This window comes from Eschrichtius robustus, chromosome 14, assembly GCF_028021215.1.
Source record: "Eschrichtius robustus isolate mEscRob2 chromosome 14, mEscRob2.pri, whole genome shotgun sequence".
NCBI lineage: Eukaryota > Metazoa > Chordata > Mammalia > Artiodactyla > Eschrichtiidae > Eschrichtius > Eschrichtius robustus.
This window is the reverse complement of record NC_090837.1, coordinates 690,832-716,998: the sequence shown is the minus strand read 5'-3', so window position 1 is coordinate 716,998 and position 26,167 is coordinate 690,832. Positions and strand designations below refer to the sequence as shown.

Below are 26,167 nucleotides of genomic sequence, written 5' to 3'. Positions count from 1 at the left end.
CTCAGGATGTGTCCACAGTCCTGGGGATAGAGTTGTCTCCTGGGATCCTGGGTCGGGCGGCTGGAGTCCAGCGTCTGCGCTGCGGGTGTGCAGAGGCCACAGTCTGGGCAGGGGGTCACACAGCTGAGCCCTGGTCCCCATCGGCTTTCTGAGTCTCCATCTATCCGTGTGGGGGCAGTGAGCAGGTAGCAGTGGGACAGCGGTCTTGTGGTTTGGGCAGGACAGGGGCTCTTTCTTCTGTTCTCACTGAGCAGGGACATATGGGACAGACTGATGGACAGCCCTTGCTGTCCCTCTGGTTCCTGTGATGTCTCCGCCTCCCGGTGTGTTGACCAGAGGTGATGGGAAGGCCCTTGGGGGCAGGCCAGAGCAGCACTGTGGGTCTCTCCCCAGGTCCTCTCAACCTTTTTTCCCTGTGGCAAATCTGCCCTCCGACCGCAGGGCAGGTTGTGCGGGCCCCGAGGTCTCCCGAGAGGTCGCCTCGCAGGCAGTCAGGACGTGCCCAGCAGACCTACTGTGCGCCTCCTGGGGCTTTCCCTCAGGGCCGCCAGCCCTTGCCCTCAGCTCCGTCTCTGCAGGTCTGGAGAGAAAAGCATTTGCCGCTAGAACCACTCTTCTGGTTAGGCATCCACATGATTCTTTGTTAATTTGCTTTTCGAACAGCAGAATACTTTTACGTGCTTCAGAAGTCAAGCTTTATGACAAGGTATGTTTTGAAAAAAGTCAGCTCCAAACTCAGCCTCCTTCAGTGACCACTCTCGCCAGCCCCTGGCCTTTCCAGAGCATGTTGTGCAGCTGTAACCACGCTTTCGGTCTTGTGTCTCCTTTTTTGCAGCAGGAAAAGGTTATTTACCACATCTGTACACACGTCTGGGAGGTGTGTACCCGGGAATAGAGATGGAAAGGAAAAGACCCCCCATTTTAGCTGTGGTCGCAGGTGACTTCCTTTCTCTAATCCTGTTTCCTACACGCTGACCAACACGTGTTACTCTCATGAGCACAAAGCAGACCCCGAGGCCGCACGTGAGCTGCTGCACGTGGAGTCGTGCCTGCTCCACACCACGCGGGGGCTGCCCAGGGGCTCGCTGCGCATTTCCCCTGAAAACAGCGGCGCTCTTCCAGCTTGGGATGTGAGCCTCACGCCCGCGGAGGGGTGGGTTCCGGTCTGGACCTGGCCCCGTGGCGGGTCGGGGAGTCGGTGAGGGGTGCCGAGGAGGCTCAGTGGTGGCGGTCTGTCTGCGAGCCGGGTTCAGCGGCCCACGGGGGCGGAGGGCACGTGGTCTGTGCCGCCTCTGGGTGCTCAGGGCCAGGAGTGTAGGGAGCTGGGGTGTAGTCCCCGCGGCCCGTGGACGGAAGCCCATGCTGTTGGTGTGCCTGGAGGGCCACGTGTCCAGCCCAGCCCTCTGACGGGGAAGCAGGGCTGAGACCATGCAGATGATTGGGCTCTGTGAGGAGAGCCAGCAGCCAGAGAAGCCTTCAGCTTGGAGAGCGCCTGAGCCTCCAGGCCAGAGCACCTCCTCCAGGCTGCCTTCTAGTCTTCAGATGGGGAAACTGAGGCTGGGCCGGGGGACAAGTCCTCGCCCAGGATCTGCCCGCCACAGTCCCAGTCCGCAGATGGGCAGAGGCAGAGGGTGGTCCTGTGCGACATCGAAGGGGCAGCCTTTCCTGGGCTGCAGGAGCAGCACTGTGGCCCGGGCCGGCTGTCCCACCTCTAGGGAAGGGCTGTCCCCTCTGAGCACCGTGGGGATCGACCAGACTGCAGAGCCTGAGGCTGCACCAGGCTGGGAGGGCTCAGCTGCGTCCCCCACCCCGTCACCACGTATCCATCGCGGGCAGTAGGATCACAGAGCAGACACTCAGAGGTGACACCCAGCGTGGAGGCAGCCGCTGTCCCGACGGACGGTCAGCTCATTACCCTCGCCTGCCCCTGAGCACAGGTGAGGGTCTTGAGCCCCATGCGCGGGGGCCAGGGCCATCTCCGCTCCGGCACGCTGGCCCACTCCCCTGCTCCCATGGCTGGGGCTTGCGCGCACAGCACTTGTGGCCCCTGGGCCTTGGTTTCCCTATGTGTCCCACCCACACTGTGAAGGCCGGCGGGGGGCTGACGACAGGAAAGGTGGCAGACGTCCGTCTCCCCACTGCCACCCTCTCCCGGGCGCCTGGAGGCTGTGCTGCGCCTGGGGCAGAGCGTCGTGGACCCCCACGGCCTGCAGCCTCCCCTTCCCACAAGCTGAGTTTGCCCCGGTGGCGCAGCCCGGGGGCAGCTGTAGCCCGCTTTCCCTTTGCCCCGCCCTGGCTTCTGGGCAGTGTGCGCATGTCTGCACCGCGGAGGGCTGGGGGGCCGGGTATGCGTGTCAGGAGGGCAGAGTCGGCCTTCTGTAGGAGCGATGCTGGCGCCTGGACACCACCCCTACCGTGGGCGTGGGGTCACTGCGAGCTGGGGCCGGCAGAGTGACAACAGTGGCACGCAGTGAGACACCCGCTGGGGGACACCACCGTCCTGGCCTTGACCCGTGTGGTTTCACGTGCTCTGCGCGGAGCCCTGGGAGCGGGGAGCCGTGGTCACGGGGGCCCTGTGCAGATGGGGAGACGGAAGCATTGGTCTGGCCTCTGCCACTCACCTGGGGCCCGAGTCCAGAGCTGGTCAGGGGCAGGGCCCAGGTGCCTGTTGTGGTCTTGCTGCCCAGGCCGTGCTGCCCGCCGGCCTGCACTCCTCTGCCGAGAGCCCCTTTCTGCCTCCTTGGTGACCGGCGTACCTGCTGGTCCTGGTGCCCTGAGGACGCGTCCCCGGGTGCAGTCTCGTGAGGCCCCTGGGCAGCCGGGCCACCTCCCAGTCTGAGGTTTTCAGCACCGTGGGTTGCGTAGCTGAGCCGTGGCCTCCCTCATCCAGCCCTGGCAGCCCTTCTCTCCTGGACTGCTGCTCGGGACGGTCTCTCATCGCTCTCGCTCCTTGGGGCCCAGGCAGTGGTGGCCCCGAGGCAGGCGAAGGCAGGCTTGCATGAGGCTGCCGGGCCTCTGGCAGCGACCGCTGGCCACCAGGGAGGGCTCTGACCCGTCCTTCTCTCCTGACTCACTGAGCATCGATAAGCAGTGGCCATGCCCCGAGCCGGCTGCGGGCTTGGCTCCAGGCAGATAGGTGACTAGACTCGAGGGAGGCTGGGGGGAGGTCACGGGCTGTCGTGACAGCGGCTGCTGGGCGGGAGCCGGCACGGGTGGGGCTCTCAGGTGGAGAGGCCTGGGGAAGGTGGGTGAGGCGCTCGCGGCTGGGGTGAGGGTGGGGACGTGGGTGGTCACTGGGGTCACCTGAGGTGCTTTCTCCCTCGGGAGCTGGAATCTGAAACCTGCATGGAGTCAAGTGCTTTGGCGACTTGGGGCAAATGTATTTGACTCCAGTTGGGTGTGGAGAACCTTCCAGTGCCCTGGTTTCCCACATTAGTCCTGGAAGGAAAACGCACTGCGCTACTCCCTTCATTCAGCTCACCAGGACTCTGTGTGAATGTGCCGGGAGAGCTGATGGGATCCTGGTTCGCATGGAATGTTTGTGAGGGCAGGGACTGCCGGGTCACACCCTGTCCTGGGGAAGCGTCTCAGTGGCCCCGGCTCTGCTCCTTCCTTGGAGCAGTCATCTGGGGCAGTCGCTGCCCTCTGGATGCTGCACAGAGCAGCACACGCTGACCGGCCGCAGGTGCCTGCAGGTCCCAGACAAGGGAGGGTTCTCTGGTGAGAGCTTAGCGTCAGCCGGTGGCTGTGGGGAGCAGAGCAGCCATCTGTGCGAGGCACACGTGTGGCCCTGGCAGAGGGCCGCCACTCATACACCGTTGGCAGGGAGGAGTGGGAGGCCCAAGTCCGGCCCGATCCGTGGTGATGCCGAAAGTCACGGAAATAGGAGCGATAGCAGTCAGGGCCTCGGCTCACTTCATCCTCCTAGCAGCCCTTGCAGTGGATGCTTGCTGTTCCATTGTATAGAAGAGAAAACTGAGGCATGGGGGTTAAGTCACTTTTTGAGTCTACATGGCTGGCAAGTGGCAGAGCGGGATGGGAACCAGGCACAGGGCGCGTGGGTCTGTGCTGCACCTTGGGGGCTGGGGGTGGAGGCCATGTGACCAGACAGCGGCAGCGCTCCCACGTGTCCAGCCTGGGCCTCACCTTTCTGGTGTAGGGCTGCGTGTCTGGCCACCCTGCCTTTCCTGTCCTTGGGAGGGACGGTCCTCACAGTTTCACGCTGAGTCAAGAGTTGACCCTATGGGGATCAGGTTCCTGCTGGGTCCTCCAGACCAGCTTCCATGGGAGCTCCAGCCCTGCGTGGCCATCAGCCATGTCCTGAATCCTCTCCCCTGGCCCTGTCCCACTGGTCGCCCCCAATCTGACATATTGTGCCACCTCGGGTGCCTGGCAGCTGCCACCCTCCCTGCAAATACTCTGCAGCCTTGGGTGGGGTGTTCTTGTGGCCCCAGGGGTCCCGCCTCTCTGTACGAGCCAGTCCCCACAGGGACCGTGGGTCTGCCACGACCCCATCACTCAGCTGACCTCACACACCACAGCTGTCCCTTCTGCCCCCCAGCCCTGGACCCACGTGCTGGTCCTCAGACCCTGGCAAGCCCCTGGCCGATGCTTTTCCCACGTGCTGCCTGGCCTGCCCTCAGCCCTGGCTCCGCCTGCGGCCCCAGTGAGGACTTGTCAGACAGGAATGCTCATAGACTCGTCTGGATACAGCCAGTGGCCCCTGGCTCTGGAGATCACATCTCTGCCTGGCCCAGATCCCCTAGGGGTCCCCTGTCTGTCATCTGTGGAATGAACCCATGTTCCCCTCAAGGCCTGGCCCTGCCCATCTCCTCACCTCGGTCCCAGCACCCAGGAACGTCTGCCTTGGGGCCTTTGCCCACCTCTTGCCATCACCCAGGAGCAAGTTCAGGTTGCTTCCTCCAAGGCCCTCCCCGCCAGCTGAGGTGGCCAGTGAAGCTAGTGAGTGTCTCCCTCTCCTCACGTGTGGCCCCTGGCAGCCCTGTGCCTGCTCCGGGTCTCAGTTTCCTCTAGGGAGTCTAGGGAGTGACAAGGTGGAAGTACCTGCCGTGTGGTCCTGTGCCCTCCCCATCTCCTCTTCGAGGCCCTTCTCTGAGCTTGTTTCTCTTCGTGCCCCACCCGGACGGAAGGCAGGCACGAGGTGCTTCAGCAGCAGCGGCCCTGGCCCCCGCAGCTTCCCCTGCCGGGCCAGGCAGGCCTCGGCAGCAGCTGTAAACATTCCGGGGCCGAGGGGGAGCTCCCAGGGCTACGAGCGTGAGAGCAACTGTGGCAGTCGTGGGCGAGTGCGGGATGCGCTGTCTGGGCGTGGAGGGACTGGCGGTCATGCTGAGAGGGGCCTGGACAGACTGACCTCGCAACGTCACTGTCAGGACAGTGGCTGTGACCGTAGATCCCAGTCGAGTGCGGGGCAGAGGGTGGCCCAGGCCGTCGGCCAGGGTCGCGGTGGGGGACCCACACGTGGACGTGGTCTTGGGTGGCGGCTCAAGCGGATCCACAGGGCGCAGACCTGGGCAGGCGGCCGCCTTCTTCCACCAGGCGGCGTCTGGCTTGTCTTCAGCAATGGGGTAGGTCTGTGTTTTGTTTCCAGGTGACTCTTCTCTGTCCCGGCACACGGCGGGGGCTCACTGGATGTGTGAAGGGCCTGGGAGGGGCGTCCCTCCCAGAGGCGCTCCCCACTGGCGTGCAGGGGGCTGGCGCTCGGGAAGCACTCCAGATGCCGTGGTCGTCCTGCTGAAGGCCCGGCTCCTGACTCCTGGCTCCCTGACCGTCTGCCATCCAGCCGTGCCGGCCTCACCAGGTGTTCAGTGCCTGGCGCCCACTGTGGGCGGGTGCTCGGGGCAGGGCACTGAGGAGGAGCACAGCGGGCCAGCGGGAAACGGACCCAGAGGGACCAGGATGCAACGAGTCAGGTTCCGGAAGCTTCTGGAGCAGCTGAGGTGTCAGTAAGGCCTTCAGGAAATGGTCCTCAAGGGCCAGGTGACTCTCAGGCAGGATGACTTGCCTGGGGGGGTTGGCGCACTGGGCCGTGGGATTGAGGAGAAGACGGGCAGCGGTGCCTGTGCGGTGTGAGTGTGACTTAGGCGGTGGACGGGTCAGGGAGGACAGTTTTGTCCCAGCAGCATAGCTGGAGGGGGTGACTGGACCTGGTCCCCACACCAGAGTTGGGACAGCCGGGCCAGCTCCCAGTTCAGCGTTTAAGCCCGGAGAGAGGTCAGTGGCAGGTGCTGGAGGTGTCCCCGGCCTTCCTGCACCTGGAGCAGGGCCCGGGGTGGGGGTCAGGCCAGGCAGAGGGACCTTCCCACCCCTCCATCCTGGCCCCCAGCCCACTGTGTGGGCAGGGAGGGGCTCTGGCGAAGGCTGTCTAAATGATGGAAGATGCTGTCGTCGTGGTTCACGGGGCCTCCCCAGTTTCTCTAGGACTTCCCTGATTTTGGCACCGAAGTCCCACGTCGTCGCCAGAACCTTCTTAGTCCCAGGTAGGCATGGAGAGTTGGTCACTTGGGGGTGTCGGGCACCAGTTGCTGGTGGGTGGTGCAGAAGCTGCCTCCTGTCTGGCCAGGGGGAAAGGGAGGGGGTTCCCGCCTGGGGAGAGACCCTGCGCTAAGCCACGTGCTCCCCCGACCACAGGAAAGGAGCACCTGCACGTTGAGTTTCTGAGGAGTGGGGAGGCGGGGCGGGGCATGGGGGCTGCGGATTTACCCTGGGTGGGGTAAGGGAAGTTTGAGCCAGAACTTGCAGGTGAGGGGGAGTGAGCCATGTGGGTGCCAGGGCAGAGGGAAGAGCCGCGCCAAGGCCCTGAGGCAGACGTGCTCTGAAGGGCGTCCAGGTCGGGGGATGACAGCCTGCCCGGTGAGCCATGGGCGAGGCTCTGAAGGTGGACTGGGTGGGGCCGCACTCAGACTGGACGTGGGTGGGATGTGGCGCGAGCTCCTGGAACCATGGAGAGCAGGTGCCTGAACCATGCGTCGGGAGGGCTGCTGGGGCCCTCAGGTCCAGAGGTTCTGGGAGAAGGCAACCTCTGCCACCCGCAGCCTCCTGGCACCTTACGGGGACGGGTCTCCAGGCCTGGCCCTGTCCCAGGGTGACATGGACATCCCACAAAGCCTCCCTCCGGGAAGTGGAGCGACAGGTGGGGTGGGGTGGGGGGCAGTGGTGAGGGCTCAGGTGGGCCATCTGCCTTCTTGCCCCCGGCGGCGAGAGTTACCCAAGTTTGGTGACGAGGGGTGAGCTCTATGGGCTGGAGCCCAGGTACTGGGGAGCAGACCCCAGCGTGGTTCGCAGAGTAGAGGGGCCCCCCGCCTGGTCAGAGGGGTGTGGCTGCGCTTTTGCCTGCAGGGTCTGGGGGCCTGAAAGGGCCTGATCCAGGTGGGAGCAGGCAGCCTCAGCCCCCGGTGAGGGGAATCGTTCCGAGTCTGTGTTTACTAGTTGTCATTGCTTTTATCTCTCCGCGGTCGGTTTACAGAAGCGAGTTAGAAATTCAGTGCTGCATAGTAATCGTGTTTAGGGGAGCTACAGTTGGTCACGTAAAATCGCTGCAGGAAGATCTAGTCTGATTTCACGGCAACATGCACACCGCCGCCCCCGTGGTCCGGGAGGGTCAGAGGGCCTGGCTACTGCGGGGGGCTTCGCTGCAGGGCCGTTGCCTCAGGTCCCAGGGCTTGTCACCGCCGTGCCTGGCAGCGCCTGCTCTGGAGGGTCCCCTGCATGCGGGCGTGGGTGCTGGGGTCTGTGTGGCCGCATCTGCCCATCTGTCCCTGTGTGCTCACAGGTGTGACTGCACGGGCAGATCTGGAGGGGATGGTGCCCCGAGGCTCTGTGGTGACTGAGGCCCTGCCTGGACACCCCCTTGGGTTTCCCCACTTGCAGCCGGACACCCTCTGGTGATGGCAAGAGCTGGCCACTTCCGGGGGACATGACCCCAGACCCTGGAGCACTGGAGTTCGTCCTGGCTCACCCTGAATTGTCGCAGCCTTGGCGGTGCCTCAGTTTCCCCATTTGTACTCGGGAGCACTCGTAGCACCAACTTTGTGGGCCCGCAGTGTGGCTCAGAAGTGTGGCTGTGGGTAAAACCCCCGCACGCCCCAGCTTCGCTCTTCCCTGCAGGCCTGGGCACAGCTGCCGCGCCAGTCTACAGATGAGGAAACGGAGGCCAGTGAGGGCAGAACTCTGGCACTGCGTGTGCCCAAGCATGGCTGAGCCTTCAAAACGGGCCCAGACACACCCCCCCCACGGGTCTGGCGTCACAGGTGAGGGCAGCCCCAGCCTTGGGCACCAAGCTCAGGCCTGGCTCGCGCTCACCAGCAGTGCGGTACAGAACAGAAGCCCAGGGAGCTCCGCGGTCGTTCTCATGGCAGTGGCTCGGTGTAGGAGCGGCTGCATCTGGACCCTGGTAAGCCCTGCTCCAGAGAAGTCCTTCTGAGATGGCGATTTTCCTTCCAGGAGAGGAAACTGGCAGGGCCGTTGGCTTAGAGTTCATCCTCTCGAACCTTCAGGCGGGAAACACTATGGGCCTCTCTTGGAGCTGGGACGTGTGCAGCACGAGGCCTCCTGCCTGCGGAAGCCAGGAGAGAGCCCGTGGTCCTGCCGTCCCCTCCGTCTGCACAAGGCCCACGCCTGGTGCACCTCAGCCCGGCCAAGGCAGGTGGCTTTCCTGCTCCCCCAACTCTTCCAGATGCAGGAGGTCCTGCCCTGGGCCCCACCTGCCACTGTGGGCTGTGGCCAGCATGGAGCTGGACTGAGTGCAGGCCAGGGGAGAGGCACTGGTGGTTCAAAGATTCTGACAATCTAGTTGTTTCTAACGAAAGACAACAATGCCAAAAACAGGTTTACAGATGTGACGAGCTAGAACAATCTGTGGTTGACAGATGCGTCCTTTTTACCACATGAACGATGCGGTGGCCGGATGTGTCTGGAGAGATGACCTAGAATTTTCCTGAGGCCCTTCCAGAACCTGTGGAGGGGCCGAGGTGGGCCCCGGAGCGCGGCGGGGGGCGGGTCTGTCTGAGGTGCTCACCACGTAAGTCAGCACCACGCTTGCTTCGCTGCACGTCTGCCCTTCCCTGTCCTTCTTCTTTGTTCACAAATGCTTGTTAGAAAGACAGGTCCCAGGTGTCCCCCTGGGGCAGGCTGCCCCTGGAGATTCATGGTTAGTAGTGGACACGTTCTCTGTGTTTGCTCAGACGCGCCACGGGCAGCCCTGTTCTGTTCCAGGGCTCAGACCTGAGAGCTCAGAGGTTATCCCGCGGGCTAGAAGCAGTCTTTGTGACTTTAGCCAGGTAGGTCAAAAGTGGCCTCGGGCGGCCCTAGAAAGACCCTGAGGAGGGTTCTTGCTCCCTTCCTGCCCTGTAAAGGCGAGGCTCACCCCGCAGTGACGTGGGACATGCGCATCTCGGAACCAGGTCGCACGGGGGCAAGATGGTTAGTTAGTTACTCTTTCCGGAAGGAGGTGGCCCGTGGGGAGAGATAACTTGCCACTTTCTGTGGCGATGAGAAGGTCAAGGTGGCCCACGGTGGGGGGGCTCCGAGGTGTGGGAGTCGAGAGGCCCGTTGTCAGGGCAGGCTTGGGCCCGGGGCCTGACCAGCACGGCCGCAGCCCAGAGACTCGCGTCCTGCCCGGTGCCCCAGGGTCTCCAGGGTCCCGGGTGTGCGGGGTGGGGCTGCGTCAAAGCCCCGCCTCCCCATGCCCGCGGGCCCCTCAGGTGGCACCTGCCGGGCCAGCCGGGCCAGCCTGGCCCCAGACGGGAGGGCGTGTGGACGGGGCTGCATTTCCACCGCAGACTGAGTGCGGCAGGCGTCCTCTGCATGCGGGCAGGCCTCGTCCTGTCTGCTGAAGGCCGTGTGGAGCCAAAAGGCCCGCCGTGCCCCGAGGAAGACGGGGCTCCTGCCTGAGGGCCTTTCCTCCGCCTCCCGCGGCCCTCTGGGGTCACGAGGCCGCCCGCAGCGGGTCTCGGGACGTCGGCCTGCACGGTCGTGCCGCCGCCTCCTTCTAATCGAGCTTCGCCTGCGCACGCACGCCGGGGGCCCTGACTGACGCACCCCTTACAGCGTGGTGCCTGGGGACTTGCCCTGTGTCTTCCCTGGGGCCTCTGACCGCAGCCTGCTGGGCCCACCCTCTGCACCACGATGGGGCTGGGGGGAGGTGGGCGCCCGCGGGTGGGCAGTGAGGCTCTGAGGCAACGGAGCTGCAGGCTGGCGCCCCGTGGTCGGGAGGTGGCATCCAGGCTGGACAGGTAGGGACTCTGGGGGCCTCGCGCTCCAGGGCCTGTGTGGCAGCAGCCTGTTAGCAGGGAGACCCTTGCGCGCTGGGTGACCAGGAACGTCGCTGGGCCTCTCTGGGCCTCGGCCTCTGTCTGTGGGGGGTGACATTCACACGTCACGGGCGCACCAGGAGCCCATGCGTATTAAGTCCTTTGCGTGTGGAAAGCGAGCCGTCTTCACCAGTGCTTCCTCGCCGCCGGAGGGGCGGCCTCAGCGTTCTTTGCCAGGGAAGCCCTGGCCGTATGCTGGGCCGGCTGCTGACCAGTAGAGCCTCCCTCCTGGCATCACCGTCCTGAGGAGACGGGCACCAGAGAGGGAGCATGGAACTCCTCGTCACCTCAGGGGCTTGGCACTGGCGCTCCCTGGGCTCTGACCGAGGGTCCTCCCCGAGCAGCTCTGAAGCGGCTCCTTCCTTGCCGCTTCCCTGCCTGTGTCACCCTCCTGCCTTTTTGGGTGTCATGACAACTCGCCTGTTGGCCCAGCTCCCTCCCGATCTGGTCCCAGGTGCCTGGCGCCAAGCTAGCGTAGACTCACTGCCAGTTTAATGAGTTGGCCTGTGGGCAGGGCAGGCGCTGGGAAGTCCTGGTGTCAGCAGGGGCTCTGTCGGCAGGGCGTGAGGGAGAGCGACCCCCTCGGGCTGAGATGAGCTGGTGCCCTTGGGGATTCCGGCAGTGGCCCCGGAAGCGTAGATGACCTGTGGGTGTCCCTGGGGTCTGATAGCCCAGAGTGTGAGCAGGGGGAAGGGTCAGTCCTGCATCCAGGACGTTGGGGTCCCACCTGCTGCTCAGGCGGAAGCCTGTGGAACTTTGGGCAGATCCACATGTGGTGGGAGCGCGCTTCTGCGTGGAAGGGTGTCTGACCTCACAGATGCACCAGGACGAGCGCCCTGCCTGCGGCCTCACGGTTCAGCTGACCTTTAGGAGCCCCCACTGGCACACCATCCCTCTCTCTCTTCCCGGTTGACGCTGAGTCAACCCCTGAGTTGACACTGGGGACAGGGCAGGGATGCAGGGCGTGCAGGAAGGTGAGTACGCCAGCCCTTGGTGTGGGGTCAGAGGTCAAGGGGTGCCACATGCCCCCTCTTGAGGCCATGGATGGCCCTTCCCTCCCCAGATCCTCCTTGAGCCGCAGGTCTTTGGGCCTGGGAGAGGGGAGGGATCTGCTGCTGCCGCCGCCTTGTGCAGCCGCGACTGTGTGCAGCCGCCGAGGTGGGGTGGTCAGTCAGCCTGCGATTGGACGTGGCTGCTCCCAGGCCGGGCCGCGGGCCACACCATGCGGGGCAGCTGGGGGGCTTCCGTGCCTGGAGGGGCAGCTCCAGTCTGGCTGACCTCATTGGCACTCCTCTCGAATTCTGGGAGTTGTGGGCCCCCTTCACTGGACGGGAGGAGGGGTGTGGGGAGTCGCCTTGAGGGAGCTGCTTGCTCCAGGTCAGAGGACCCCGCGCGGCAAGCACAGCACATCCCTTTCCCTGCTGCCGGTCCAGGGGACATTTCCTGGGGGGCCGTGAGGGTGTCACCTGGGACAAGTCACCATTGCCCTCATTCAGGCTTTCCTCTTTCCCTCCTTCTTGGGCAGATGCTTTCGGAACCTTCTGGGTCCCTTGTTGACATTTCCTTAGCTCTCTCTTCAGCAGCCCAGTGGTGCTGGCGCTGCCCCTGGTTCCCCATGGACCCAAGCAAGAGGCCGGTGGGTGCCCCTTGCCTCTTCACCACCAGTGAATGCCAGCATCTCTGGGCACATTGGCAGAGCTGCAGGTGGGGGCGGGTCCAGGCCCCCTTGGCCCAGTAGGAGCTGCGCGGGCAGTGCAGAGGCCCAGCCGCCCATGCTGCCGTTGTCGGCATCGTTTTAGCACGTGCTTATTACACACCCACTGTGTGTCAGGCCCGGCTCCAGGCACTGGGCACAGCTGTGAGCAAGGCGGGCCCAGGTCCCTGCTCTAGGGATGACATCTGGGGTCGCTGAAGCTCTGCACACCTGGCTGACATGGAGACTGCTTTCCCAAGACAGGCTCCCATTGGGTCAGGATGCCAGTTGGGCATCCTGGAGTTGGGCTGATAAACCCACGGGTGGCTCAGGACCAGGGGATGGGGCAGCTGGAGTTGCAGCATCTCTGCCTATGGCCAGCTACTGCGGTGATGGCCCTCAGCCCAGGGCTCGCCCTGGTCTCAGACCAGGGATCCAGAGGGCACCCCCAGGATGGGCCATGCCTCCTGAAGGCCAGCACAGCTGCCGGTCTCAGGAGCTGCTTCCTGCTGAGCTTGGGTGAGGCCTCACACTGGGCCAAGGATCAGGGCCCCACGTTACTGGCTGGGCTCCTCGGGAAACTCACCCCAGTCACCCTCCTCAGACCCCCAGTCCTGACAGGCCCACCCACGCTCATCAGACCCGTCTGCCCCCTACCATTCATCCATCTCCCTTCATTCCCCCTCGTGCGGCCCTCCCAGGATGGGAGGCTCCTTCCCGAGGTGTGGCAGCCTGACAGCCCACTGTGGGGGGGTGGCAGGGAGTGGCATCTCCAGGTAGGTGCTGTCACGTGCCCAGGGCCCCACCTTTGGCACAACGTAGTCTCTCATGGTGTCACTGGTGGGATAACACTTGGAATCGTGTCACCGCCGATTAACTGGCTTTGTCCTTCCTCACCCCACAGAAGGACATGGCCCTGAAGCCACACGAGCGGAAGGAGAAGTGGGAACGTCGCCTTGTCAAGAAGCCCCGTGAGTCAGAAAACTGCCCGTCTGCAGAGCCTGGTGAGAACGGGCGGCCCCTGGAGGCAGGCAGCTCCGAGCAGGACCTGGAGCCCACCTGCGACCGAGGGGAGAAGAAGGCCCCGCTGCAGCCCGCCAAGCAGGTGAGCGCTGGGCCCTCCCACTGCGAATCAAGGGCTCCCGGGCGGCCTGGGGGCCACAGCAGCACCTGGACACCACCCATCGGCATCTGGGCCTGCCTGGCAACGTGCTCCATCGTTGTCGGGTGTGGGATTAGGGGCACACGTGGATCGGGGCCGGGGGCAGCCGCCTGCTGGAAGTCTGAGGGTTCTGAGCGGAGGCAGGCACCCCGGGAGGGGGGTGGCAAACCAGGCCAGGAACCCAGGAACTGGGGATAGGGGGTGCTTGGTTCGGGCGGGGCTGGAGGGCGCACCCGCGGATAGGCTGGCCCCGTTTCCCCATTGCGTCTGTCAGGCTCCGCCGACTGTGGGGTGTCCAGCGTGTCTGTAACACGTGGGGACCGGGCTCATCGCTGGGTGCTCTCCACGTGCTAAACTTACGCGAAACGCAGTGGGTCTGCAAGACAGGGAGGGAGTCACGTCAGTTGTGGTTGGTGGACCAGGTGCAAGGAGCAGCCCCGCTGGGAGCGGGCCCTCGGTGGGAGGAGCCATCCTTGCTGTCACCCAGAGCTCAGCTGGCATGGGGCAGGGAGACTGGGGCCAGGGGCTTTCTCCCAGAGTACAGGGTTCTGTCCTAGGTGTCGGCTCAGCAGTACAGCTGTCTTCCTCTCCAGGGACTCACTGGTTTGCGCCTTCTTTTCCGAGAGGGGTTTTTCTTGGTGTTTCACACTCCACTTTCAACTCCCTTGGGGATTGGAATGCTGGTGAGGGGGCAGCATGTCTCAGGGGCCTGGGCTGGATGGGGGGTCTACAGGCACACCTGCCCAGGTGGACACGTGCTCTTTCTTCCATGCAGGTGTGCTCCCCAGAAGGGGGGCCGCTCCCAGCCAACCACTGGGACCAGAACGGCCCGGCCCAGCGCCAGCAGCAGCTCCAGCCCAGCCAGCCCCAGGGGTCACTCCCAGCCCCGTGTCAGCGCTGCCAGCCCCGTCGGGCTCTCCCGGACCCTGGGCAGCCCTTCCAGCCCCAGCGGCCACTCCCGGGTCAGCGCAGCTGGCCCCAGCGGTCACTTCTGGGCCCAAGACAGCCCAGCCAGCCCCGGCGGTCACTTCTGGGTCCAGGTCAGCCCTGCCGGCCCCAGCAGCTGCTTCCAGCCCCAGATCAGCCCTGCCGGCCCCAGCGGTCACTCCCGGCTCAGCCCCGCCAGCCGCGTTGGGCACTCCTAGCCCCCAGGCAGCGCTGCCGGCGCCTGCGCTCCCTCCTGGCCCCGTGGCAGCGCTGCCGGCCCCTGCGGTCCATCCTGGCCCCGTGTCACCTCTGTCGACCCCTGCGGTCCATCCTGGCCCCGTGGCACCGCTGCCGGCCCCTGCGGTCTGTCCTGGCCCCATGCCACCTCTGTCGGTCCCTGCTGGCCCTCTGGCACCGCTGCTGGCCCACGCGGTCGTGGATGGGCCCGTGTCTCCGTGGCCAGCCCAGCAGGGCATCCTCGGGACAGCGGTGCCGGCCGCTTCGGTCACTGCTAGGCCAGTGCCAGCGGTGCCAGCCCCCACAGTCACTCCTCATGCTGCGTCCACGTCGCCGGCCCACCAGCTCACTCTCAGGCCAGTGCTGCTGCCCCCGGCGGGTGTCCCTAGCCCCGTGCCAGCCCCGAAGGTCCCTCCTGGGCCAGCCCAGCCGCCCCCGGCGGTCACTCCTGGGCCTCAGTCAGCCCCAGCAATTAGTCGAAACCCCAGAGCAGCCAGGCCCCCCCAAGCCTTCACTGTTGGGCCCTGGACAGCCGTGCCAGCAAAAGCGGCCACTCATGGACCCAGAACAGCCTCACCCGCCCAAGCGGCCACTCTTGGGCCCAGAACAGCCGTGCCGACGAAAGCGGCCACTTCTGGGCCCGAAACAGCCCTGCCAGCCCCTGCGGTCACTTCTGGGTCCGAGCCAGCCCTGCCAGCCCCAGCCGTTACTCCCCATACCTGAGCGCCCGTCACTCCTGGGCCGGCCAGCCCCACCCCGCCGGCCTCTCCTGGGGCCCCCGAGCCAGCCACGGCAGTCCCTGCTGGACCTGGTCCGGGCCCATCAGCCCCAGCTCTCCCTCCTGGCCCCGGGCCAACCCTGCCGGCCCCTGAGGTCACGACGGACTCGATCCTCCACCCCTGCAGTGGCCCGCCAGGCCCCATCTGTGAGCCCTGGAGCCTGACGCCCGTTTTCCCAGACCACCCCAGGTGTGGCTGTGCTGGGCCGGGCCAAGGCCCCCTCAGCCTGTGGCCCGAGATGTGTTGTCGGACTGGCCGGAGGCCTTCTCCGGACAGGCCGGGCCGTTTGCGGCTGGAGGCTGAGGCCCAGCAGACAGGAGCCCCTGCAGGGCCACCACCGAGCTGAGGCCCCCCACGCCGGGAAGAGCGGAGAGGACCACAGCGCCTTCCCACCTCCCACCAGGCTGGCCCCCGCCGTGCCCGCTGCTTTGTGACGCGCACGCCCCCGGGAGAGAGCGCACAGCCACCCCCAGGGGCTCAGGCTTGTGTGGGGTCCTTTAGCATCTGTCTGTGCCTCTGAAGTGCCCACGTGTCCTTGAATGTTGGCCTTGCGTGCCCGGGTATGCTGCGCAGCCAGTGTGTGCTGCGCAGCCAGTGTGTGAGTGTGTGTGTGCATATACGCGGCGTGTGGTCTGCAAGTGTCTGCGTGTGCGTGGAGTGTGTGCGTGTGTGACTTCGGGGGGCGTGCCGGCTGTAGGCCTTGCCCTCCTCGGGCCCCACCCCATCTGGCCAGTGTGCATTCCCGCCCCCCACCAGGCAGAATGTGGGCACAACCAGAGCCAGGCCTGAGGTCCTGCTGCTTCCCTCTGCAAAAGGGGATGTTTGTCCAGCTCTAGAGTCCTGTGACTGTGGAGAGGGGACACGAGGGGTGCTCAGGGCTGTCTGTGGTTGAGTAGCAACTGCTGCTGAGACAGGAGGCCCCCCGTCAGCACTCTTCTTCCACCCCAGTGACTGAGCACTGAAGCCGGGGGCAGTCTCCTGTCCACCCCCCAGCTTTGGACCAAGAAAGCCTGCAGGGCCTGAGGCCATTCCCACAGTGTCCCCTCCCAGCATCCCATTCGTCCCCTACAGCTTTCCGGCGCCTGGCCCCCTAGGACGTCCCCTATCAGGACAGACCTCACACTACAAAACTTTCTCTGCTGCCCCCCACTCCCACCCGACCCGCACCTGCGCTCAAGGGTCACCACCCCTTGCCCCTGGCGTCTGGCTCAGGGCAGCCCCACGCTAGTGCTCCTGGAGTCCTGGGCACAAGGTGGGAGAGCAGCGTCGGCCACCAGGGATGCCCTGGCCAGGCTCCCACTCAGTGCTCTGTGCGCCCAGTCTCGTCCGGCTGTGACAGCCACCTCTAATACCGACCCGGTTCATGGAGGCCACGGAGGTGCCCCCCGGTTTCCAGACCCGAGCCTTCCTCCCTGCTTGGTCATGAGGGCCCTGGCCCTCCAGGGGTCCTGACACCTAGAGCAGAGCTTACAGATAACCTGGTCTCCCTCCCAGAAACATGGGGCTTATTTTTCTGATTAAAGAAAATAAAAAGTGCTGTGCCATTATTTTTACAACAGCATCAGTGTTTGTAATTTAACAAAGTATGTGTCGTACGGGAAGTGATTTACTCCGACAAGTGGTTTTCTGCACATCTGGACTTGCCTGTTGTTCATTCGGTTCCGGCTGAGCTGCGGGAGAGCAGCCAGGGGAGGGGGCGCCTGGCCTGGACCTGGCTCACTGCGTCACATGGTGTGGGCCTGGGGGCACTCAGCTGGCCATAATCACCCTCCAGGCCTCCCTGGCAGCCTCCTTGATGGACTGGCTCCACCTGTCCTGTTTTGGAGCCCCGGCTCTGGAAGGGGTCATTTTCTAGATGCCACTGAAGGCGCTTCTGAGGTCTTGTCGTTGACCCTTCACGTTCGTTCCCACTGTTCCCTGTTGTCATGCACTGAGGGTGGCAAGGCTTCAGGCCGCCCCCTCCCTCCCGCTGCCCTGACCTCCCAGCCCGAGGGGCAGCGCGAGCATCGCTGCACCGCCCGCACCCCCGGCCCCATGCTCTTGTCTGGGCGTGGCACGGGCAGGCCAGGACTGGACGGGTGCAGCTGCTGCCTTTCTAGGCCTTTCTGCTCTGGGCATGTTGGCTGCAGTGCTTGGGTGCCACTTAGTGGGGCAGACAGGACTGTCGGGGCACCGTCTCTGATGGCAGAAGGGGGGTGGGGAAGAGGGCTGAGCCCACAGGGACGCCACGGCTGGGGCCACCCTCCTTCTTCCCCTCCAGAAGTGCTCCGGCCATGGGGGAGCTCCGTGGTGACTGGGGTGGGGCTGTTCCCTGCGTGATCGCTGCTGAGGAAGGGGCTTGGCTTCCGCCTGAACCTGCAGGGGCTCTCTAACCCCTCCGGGGCTCCGCACGGCCGCGGCTGGCCTCAGGTTCAGAGTGCTGGGACCCTGAGGGGTGTGCACTTTGGTGAGGCACCCACTGGCCACGGAGGAGACTGGGCTGCGTGTGTCGTGTCCTGGGGGACCCGTGTTGCCATGAGAATATATAGGTCCAGTGTGGCCAGATCTTTGTTTCTGCGAACAACTGGAAACCTGGGTTTTTCTGTGGATTCAGTGATTTTTGAAACTTTGGTGGCTAATTCTAATTTGATGACTCACTTTGTTGGCCACAGGACACAGCTGTGTGGGCTCTTCATGGCCTGGTGGCAGAGGTTGGGGCCCTGGCAATTGACCTGGCCCCGAGGTCAGGGGTGTGGGGTGTGGGGTGCGGCCTACCCCGTCACAGGGAGAGTAGGGCAGCCCAGCCTGATGGGTGGGGCTGGAGTGAGTCTTTGGGGGTGTCGTGGGGCTCTGGGGGAGGCCCCATGCTGCCCCAGGGAGCCCTCGGACGGAGACCAGAGCCTGGGCACAGTGCTCTACTGGGACCTCTCCTCTGGCCCTGCAGCCCACCTCCCCTTCTGCAGACTGGGCCGTGGGGAGGGGACAGGCACCTTCTGGGCGGGAGCCCCTGACTCGGCGCCTCGTCCCTGTTAAACCTGTGATGGGCAAGGGCAGTGGTGGTTGTGATTTGCTGCCAGGTTGAAGAGGGAGGGGTGAGCAGGTGGTCCATCCAAAAGCAGCCAGAGATGGAGCGTACTGTGCAGGTGCTTACTAAGGAGACCCCTTGGGATCCACCCCGTGGGTGGCAGGGCAGCCCCGGGAGGTGAGCATGGGCGACCCCTGATGAGTCCCCGGCCCTCACAGGGGACCGCACGCCACTTGCAGCGCCCACCTGGGGCACCCAGTCCAGGCTGGCAGTTTCCTGGGGAAGATGGCTCGTCTGCTGCTGTGCGCAGGCCTTCCCCACGTGCGCGTGTGCACGCACCTCTTCTGAGCACGGAGGTGCTCCACACGTGAACGCCTGGTCGCTCCCAACACGGTCTGCTCCTTCACTTGGGAGACGCTCTGGGGAGGACAGGCCCCTGGACCGGCCGCTCCCCGCACGAGGACTTCGTCAGCACCTAGGGCGCCAACGCTGAGGATGCGTCCCGACTGAAGCAGATCACCCGCGCCCCGTGAAGCCTCTGTCCCAGCAGACGCGGAACGTGACTCAGTCCCCCAGTACGTTAGGAGAGGCAAGCGTGTTTCTGGTGTGCACAGACGTCTGGCTGGCCCGCCTCCTCCCAGCCAGGGGCTGCATTGACCGCAAGACGCCCCTAGCAGCTCGTCAGAGCAGGGGTGGTGGTGTCTAAGGAAGATGGTGTCCATGCCCAGCCACCTGCCCTTGCCTGGGGGGCTTGGCAAGAAACCTATCCCAGGGGTGGGACTGGGGAGCCTGAGACGGAGGGGTGCACCGCCCAAACCCCTGGAGGGGTCCCAGGGGCCTTGTCAAAAGGCAGGTCCTGACCCTGCAGACAAAGCTTGGAGCAGCGCTCTTTGATAGGACTGTAATAGGACCCACATTGCAAGTGTGAAGAGAAGAGACAAAATTAACCCTAATGTATTTTAAATCCATGTACCGTCAGCTCTGTGTATCCGCGGACGCAGCGGGCTGACTGGGCTACATCATTTTATATGAGGGACCTGAGCAACCGTGGATTTCGGTATCTGCAGGGGGCTCCTGGAACCAGCCCCCCACGGACACCGAGGGACAGCTACATTCTAAGTAGTATCGTTTCAATACGTAGTCAGTATGAAAACTATCAATGGGATATTCCAGTGTTTTTTTGTACCAAGTCTTGGAAAAGCAGCGTGTATCTTACTCTGCCCTTATGCAGCCCTTCTCAGTTGAGACTGGCCTCAGACTGGTCCAGTGTGTCTCAGAGCCGGCAGGCCGGGGAGGTGACCTTCCCAAGGTCACTTTCTCCCCACACTTGCTGCTCTTGTTGGTTTCCTCATTCTCTCGCTCAGCCAGCCTTGGTTTCACCCCTCACCACTGGACCGCAAAGCCGAGCGCGTGTCAGCCTAGAACCTCCCCTTGAGCACCAGGCCTGTGTATCCAGAGCCGAGACCCTCCACTCAGATGCCACGGCCCCCGCACTGAGCGAGAACAAGCCAGAACACAGCTCTAAAGCTTCCCCGCACTTCAGTGGGGAGCCTTGCGTCTGCCCCGGTGATTGGGCCAGAAACGGGGAGCAATCTTCCACTGCTCACTCCTACCCAGGCCGGTCCTTCGCTTCTGCCTCCTGACTGTCCTTCTGAGCAGGGTTTCATTAGAAAATTCAAATGGAAACAAAAATTCACCGTATAGAATGTGTGGGGTGCAGCTAAAGTAGTGTTCGGAGTGAGACCTCCAGTTTCAGTGCTCGTGTTAGAAAAGAAGACGGGTTCAAGATCAGTGACCTGAAGAAGCTAGAAAGAGAAGAGGAAAGTATCCTAAAGAAGAAAGGCGAATACAAATGAGAGCGTAATTAGTGAACCAGAAAGCAAACAATAGAGAAAATAAAGCCAAAAATTGTTTCTTGGAAAACACCAACAAAATTGAGAACTCCCTAGTTAGACTGATCAAGCAAAAAAGAACACAGATTACCAATGTTAGGAACGAAAAAGGAACTACCACTGCAGGTGCTACAGACATGGAAAGGATGGCACAGAAACAATTTTATTCCAGTAATTGAACAACTTAGGTGAAATGAACAAATTTTCTGAAAAATACAACTTGCCAAAACCGACATAAGATGAAATAGGTGATCTGAATAGTCCTGTACCTGTTAAAGAAATTGACTTTGTCACCGGATGCCGTGCCTACCCGTCACGGCCAGCCCACCACCGTCTCACCAGCAAAGACAAGCTGACCCCACAGTCGGTCCAGGGGCTGTGTTCAGCGACCACGCCTGTGAGGCAGCGTGTTGCTAGTGCCGTTTTCAGGTGAGGGCACTGAAGCAGAAAACAAGCAATAGCAACACGAGGAAGCATCTCCGTAACTTGCCCAAGACAAGCAGGAAAAGTGGCTGAGCCAGAATTCAAACCAGGTGGCTCGGCTCCAGAGTCTCTGTCCTTGACCCTGACCTTTCCGTGGAAGACAGCAGCAGCTGGCCGGCCCCCGTCTCCCTGCCCGTCTGCGGGCAGTGAGGTTCCTCTAAGGAGCTCATTTGAGCATGCCCTTCCCTTGCTGAAAGCATTCTGGAAGGTCCCCTCCACCCTCGGGAAGTCCTGGCTCCTGGATATGGCCTGAGCTCCCCCCTCCCCCCACAGCCTGCCTCCCAGCTCACTCACCCTGTGGCTCAGCTCCCGCACCGCCCACCCCTCCGCGCACGCCCTCCCTCCCCTGTGCCGGTGCCCCTCTCCAGCTTTTTTTTTTTTGTTTTATTTTGGCTGCGCTGGGCCTTCGTTGCATCACGTGGACTTCTCTAGTTGCGGTGCGCGGGCTTAGTTGCCCCGCGGCATGTGGGATCTTAGTTCCCTGAACAGGGATCCAGCCCTGCATTGGAAGGCGGATTCTTAACCGCTGGACCACCAGGGAAGTCCCCCTTGCCCCTCTCTTCAGCTCACCCTTCTGCGGTGTGGTTATTTCTCATCTGCACCCCTCCACCAGGCCTGGTAACCCCGAGGCTGGCAGAGGGCTGGGCCCCTGGAGCCTCCGTAGACGCCAAGAGAGTGAGACAGAGAGGGACAGAGTTCTGGGTGCACTCCACGTTGGCCCGTCCGTGCTCCTCACCATCACATCTGTCGGCTGGGCCCATATTTGTTTGCCAGTTTGTTCAGGGGTTTTCTAATCACTCACAAGACAGTTTCCAGACTGGGCCGGGTAGAGTCCTTCCAGAAGATTCACACTTGGCCTCTGGCAGATGAGCATCGTGGTGGGGAATAAGCTCTGACACCTACTAGCGGTGTGGCCTTGGGCAGGTGACTGCCCCTCGGTGCCTCAGTTTTCTCATCTGTACGGTGGGGTAATGACACCCCTCCCTAAGGATTTTCGGTGAGTCAATTTAAAGTCAGAACCATTCTGGGTCCTGGCTAGCTGCTGTAAATGCCTGGCTCCTTTAATGTGGATGGTTTCTCCCACCTCCACCTGTTCTGAGGCCTGGGCTGCAGCTTGTGGGGAGGGGCAGCCGCGGGGGGCTTTCCTGGGTCGCTCTTCATCCTCTCCCCCTCCCCCCCCATCATGCCGTCATCGTCATCGTCATCGTCGGCTCTGCGCCAGCCTGGCTGGGACCACACACGCGGAGGTGCAGTTCCAGGGTTAGGGGCCCGGGCTCTGCAGTGGCCCCAGGCAAGGACTCCTCCTTTCAGATGGCCTGTTTCCTCATGTGTAAAGTGGGGCTGTCACTACTGCATGCGCCTCAGGTTGCTGAGATGAAAAACTGAGTTGGCGTGCACGGTCCGTGCTAGATACGCTTGTTTGCTGCTCTTATTGTGGTTACTGCTTTATCGTTATTCCTTGTAGAAGGGTTCCTCCCGCCTCCTGGGTGAGGCCTGGCCGGGCGAGGCTCAGCTTTGGCCTCCTTGGCAGACTCACCTGGCCCCATCCTGCGGGGGGAATCCGGCGGCCTGGCAGGGCCTAAGGGCAGAGTGCTTGGCCTTTCCGTGGCTTTGGCGCCTGTGCCTGGGGCCTGCAGCCTCGGGCGCAGCAGGCTGGGTGCCGAGGCGGCCTGCAACACGGGCCCCCACCCCAGACAGGACCCTCACGCGGACGGAGCATGGGAGACTTGCTGAGGGGCGCTGTTGGGAGGAGGGCGGAGGGGAGTGGACGCCTGGGGCGCGGCCGGCACCCACCCCACGTCCCCGGCCCGCCATGCTGTCACAGCCTGTTCGGCGTGTACTTCTTTGGGCTCTGTTGTCAGTCCCTGTCTGGGCCCAGGAATGCCTCGGTGACTATGACACCCATTGGAGTTCCAGACAGGCGTGACAGGAGTGGGGAGATTTGGGGGTGACAACAGGCCTGCCTGGAAACGGAAGGGGGCTGCTTTAGACCAGGGGATCGGGGCGGCCTCACCCAGGAGGTGACCCGAGCTGAGGCCCGAGTGACGAGGAGCCAGCTGGCCAGTACCCTGGGATGGGGGTGGCGCAGGGCCTGGGCAAGTGTGAATGCCACTCACCCACAGAGGGCCACTGGGGGGTTTTAAGCTGCACAGTGACATGAGCTGAGTTATGTGTTTCAAAATTCACACTGGAGGAGGGCTGGGCAGCTGCGGGGAGGTGCTTGTGGCTTGACTCAGCAGACAGATGGGGACAGCAATGGAGCAGGCTGAGTGGCTCAGCCAAAGAGTGGAGGTGAGATGGAGCCCAGGGGACCCTGCTCTGGTGGCACACACACCCAGAGTCCACTGGCACGACTGGGGGCAGGACATGGCACACCACCGCTGTCCCCCAGCAAGAGGGACCACACTGAGGCACAGGCAGGGTGTCGCGGACACTCACATGCACTTGCTTACATAGAGCTCCCAGAGCCTGCTGGCTCCCCGGGTTGTAGCCTCAACTCAGCCAGCGTCCCGTATACAGTCTGTTGTACGTCTCCATCCCCCATCTGTCCATCCATCCATCCATCACCCATCTGTCCATCTGTCCACCCGGCCGAGTCCCAGGGGAAGGATGTGGAGCAGCGGGAGGGGTGGCCAGCCTCAGAGGGCAGCAGCTCGCTCCCTGACCGTGTGCTGGTGTGGGACCCCTCCTCACTGTGCCGGGCCCCATGCCAGGTAGTGGGGACTTAGGACAGCCCCTGCCTATTGGGCACTCGCGGTCCAGCGACCCTGCTTCACTCTCAGAGGGACACCTGGTGACGCAGGAGTGGAGGGAGCATCGGGAAGGATTCCTGGGAGAAGCAGGGCCCACGCCCACAGCCGGGGCTCCTTAGGGCTGACTGCATGGTTCTGGAGCCTCCACCCCTTCGCAGCCCGGAGGACCGCCCCCCTCCCTCCCCCTTCCCCGGGTCACCCGGCAGCTGCAGTACCACACTTCACCAGCAGGCGCTGCTGTCAGTCGCGGACGCCAGCCTGCAGTGCTGCACTTGGGGTGACCGTCCTCCACGCGGAGCTGGGGGGTGTGCTGTGCGCATGCGGAGGAGAGGCCGTGCAGGCCGCCTTGTCGGGTGGGGCGGGGGCCCTGGCCTTCCTCGCCCACCCCAGCGTCTGACCCGCCCACCAGCCCCCTCACGGGTGTGTTTGCCCGGTCTGCGAGAAGGGCCCTCCCTGGGCCAGCCTTGCTCTATGGCCCTGCCCGAAGCCCGGGCTCCCCAGAGTGGGAGGTAGAGCACAGACCTGGAGCTCGGAGGGTGGGGGCGGGGGGCGGGGGGCTGAACAGAGTAAAGTATGTGATGTCCTCACTGCTGTCACGTGCCGGGCGGGGCGGGGTGCAGGTTCAGTGGGGTCAGGCGGCCCCCTGAGCGACAGGGAACTGGGTACAGAGCAAGTAGTCGGGCGGCAAGGGGCTTCCTGGGCAGAGCTTTGGGTTTACAGCCCTGGGGCACTGATGTAGTGGGGGTGACAGAGGGGCTAGGGGGCGGGGCACCAGGGGGAAGGGGGCCCCATCCCCGGCACAGCCTGGGCCTCGGACCCTGCTGCAGTCCAGGCTTCAGGTGGACACGACAGGCTGTCGCCCCCCACTTAGCTGTGCCGGGCACCTGCTCCGAGGGGTCACGGAAGGCTTCGGAGCCCCCAGAACGCACTGGACACTGGGGACCGGCTGGAACGGGCAGGGAGCGCGAGGGGGGGCGAGAAGGCAGGTGGGTTCTCGTGGATGAGCGCGGCGCGGCCTCCCCGTCCAGCCCGCGGGGGCCACTCAGGGCCATGGGCTTGGCCTGTGGCTGCCCAGTCGCCCTTGAGGTGCCCAGGGGAGTCACCTGGGGGGCCCACACGGTCTCTGAGACCCAGGCCCACGGTGTCCAATCCCTGAGGAGGCCCAGGAGCGCTTGCTTTGCACGGGGGGTGGTCCCTGAGAGGAAACTGGGGTGCTGGGAGGAGTGGGGAGTGAAGGAGGAGGGGCCTCCGCCGCAGGCCTGGGTTGCCATGTGGCCCCGGCATGGAGAGGCCGGGTGTGTGCACATGCGTGTTTGTGCGTGTTTGCTGAGTGGACACGGGATGGGGTGCCTGGGCTCTCGGGAGCCTGTGCTCGGTTTCTGCAGGGGTGTCGTGGAGTTGGCCACGGGGGCACTTTTCCCGACTCCCTTCTCGCTGGGATGTGCCTGACCCTTGCCCCACCCTCCCAGAGCCTGTCCCCTGACTGGTTTGAAGGAGACTCTGGGTGGCCTCAGCCGCAGCCCCCTTCTCAGGGTTCCCCAGGGTCTGCACTAGGCCATCCTCCACCCCTTCCCCTCCCAGGCCTGCAGGTGTGGAGGCCAAGTGGGCCTCTCCTTATCCTGGAGGCCAGTGCAGACCAGCCGTGGGCCAGAGGGCACCTCCCAGCCCTGGGGGGCAGTGGGGAGAGGCATGGGGCAGAGCCCAGAGCCCCTGAGAACATGTGTGTGCTCGCGTGCACTCCTGAGAGCTCCACGGGCTGATGGTCGTCTGCGGGCAGAACCGTGTGGCGGGGCGCCAGCTCCTGCAGGGGCTGTCGCGTGCGGCTGTCCAGGTTGTGCACTGCACAGCTCCAGGGCCGCCACCCCACTGTCGCCAGAGGTGGCGTGTGCATGTGCACGCGCGCAGCAGTCGGGTGTGCGGAGGGAGGGCGCCTCTGTTCCGTCTGCGCGGCAGGGCTCTAGGGGTCGCGGGGGCCCTGTATGCGCCCTGCTTCAGCCAAGGGTCTCGGCAGGGTGGTGTGCGTGCGGGGCACTGGGCAGGTGTCAGGAGCAGGTGGGCGATGGTCGGGATGTGGGCAGGAGAGGCCGGGTTGGGTTCATGCAGGGCCGTCCGGGGCTCTCAGTCGCCCTCGTATCTGTGCGCTCTGGTGGGTGCTGGTCTGTGAAGGGTCTGGACTCCCTGTGAGCCTGCTCACTGCTGGAGAGAGGGGTGCCGGGCGCCCCCAGCCAGCCCCAGGGCATCCCAGGCCCAGGGCGTTTCCTCTCCACACCAGGGGGGAAGCCACCTGGTGTGCAGCTTGAGGGGCAGCCTGGGGACACCGCTGGGTCCCACCTCTTGAGCCCCTTCTCAGCCGCACCCCCTGGGCTGGCCGCCTGCCCCCCACACTCTGGGGGTCTGATCACCAAGTGGAACCACATGCTGCCTGTCTGCGGCCAAGTGCGCTTGGCGGCCGGCCCGGGAGACAGACGCTTCCTCCTGGGATGTGCCACAGAACCCAGGGCGGGGAGGGGAGCCCTGCTGGCCAGAAAGCCCAGGACCCCAGGTGCTCCTGGGGTGCTTCAGTCTGAGGGTGGTGTCCCTGACCCTGCTGGTCTGAGGGAAGTGTCCTCTCGCCACCCTTCTGAGGGCCGTGAGCTGACCCTGCCAGCTGGAGAGCAATGCCCTGCTTCCACATATCCACCCGTCTAAAGGGGAGTCCTGGCCCCGCCAGCCTGAGGACACGTTCTGGTGGTGTGCCAGCTTGCACGAGCCGATTGGTACGTGCTCAGGAATTTTGCACACCTCGTGGAAACCGCTAGGGCTCTCCTCTCCCCAGGGAGCCTCATTGCTCCCACCGGTGCCGTCCCCCCCGCTTCCCGATAGCCCCGTGACCCACCTCCTTGCCTTTCAGAAGTGTCACCTTCTCAGTG

General features: G+C 64.0%; 1 protein-coding gene across 11 annotated transcripts in view; it reads left to right on the top strand.

Moving 5' to 3' along the window:
• FBRSL1 (fibrosin like 1) overlaps positions 1-26,167 on the top strand; it is an 86,216-nt gene that overhangs the window by 3,110 nt on the left and 56,939 nt on the right. For 10 of the 11 annotated variants that reach the window (XM_068562515.1, XM_068562520.1, XM_068562517.1 and 7 more), the window contains exon 2: positions 12,926-13,126. In XM_068562515.1, coding sequence (XP_068418616.1) covers positions 12,926-13,126 — 201 coding nt within the window. Of the gene's footprint in view, positions 1-12,925; positions 13,127-13,958; positions 16,665-26,167 lie in introns of those variants that run through there. The other variant, XM_068562525.1, reaches the window with a different exon arrangement.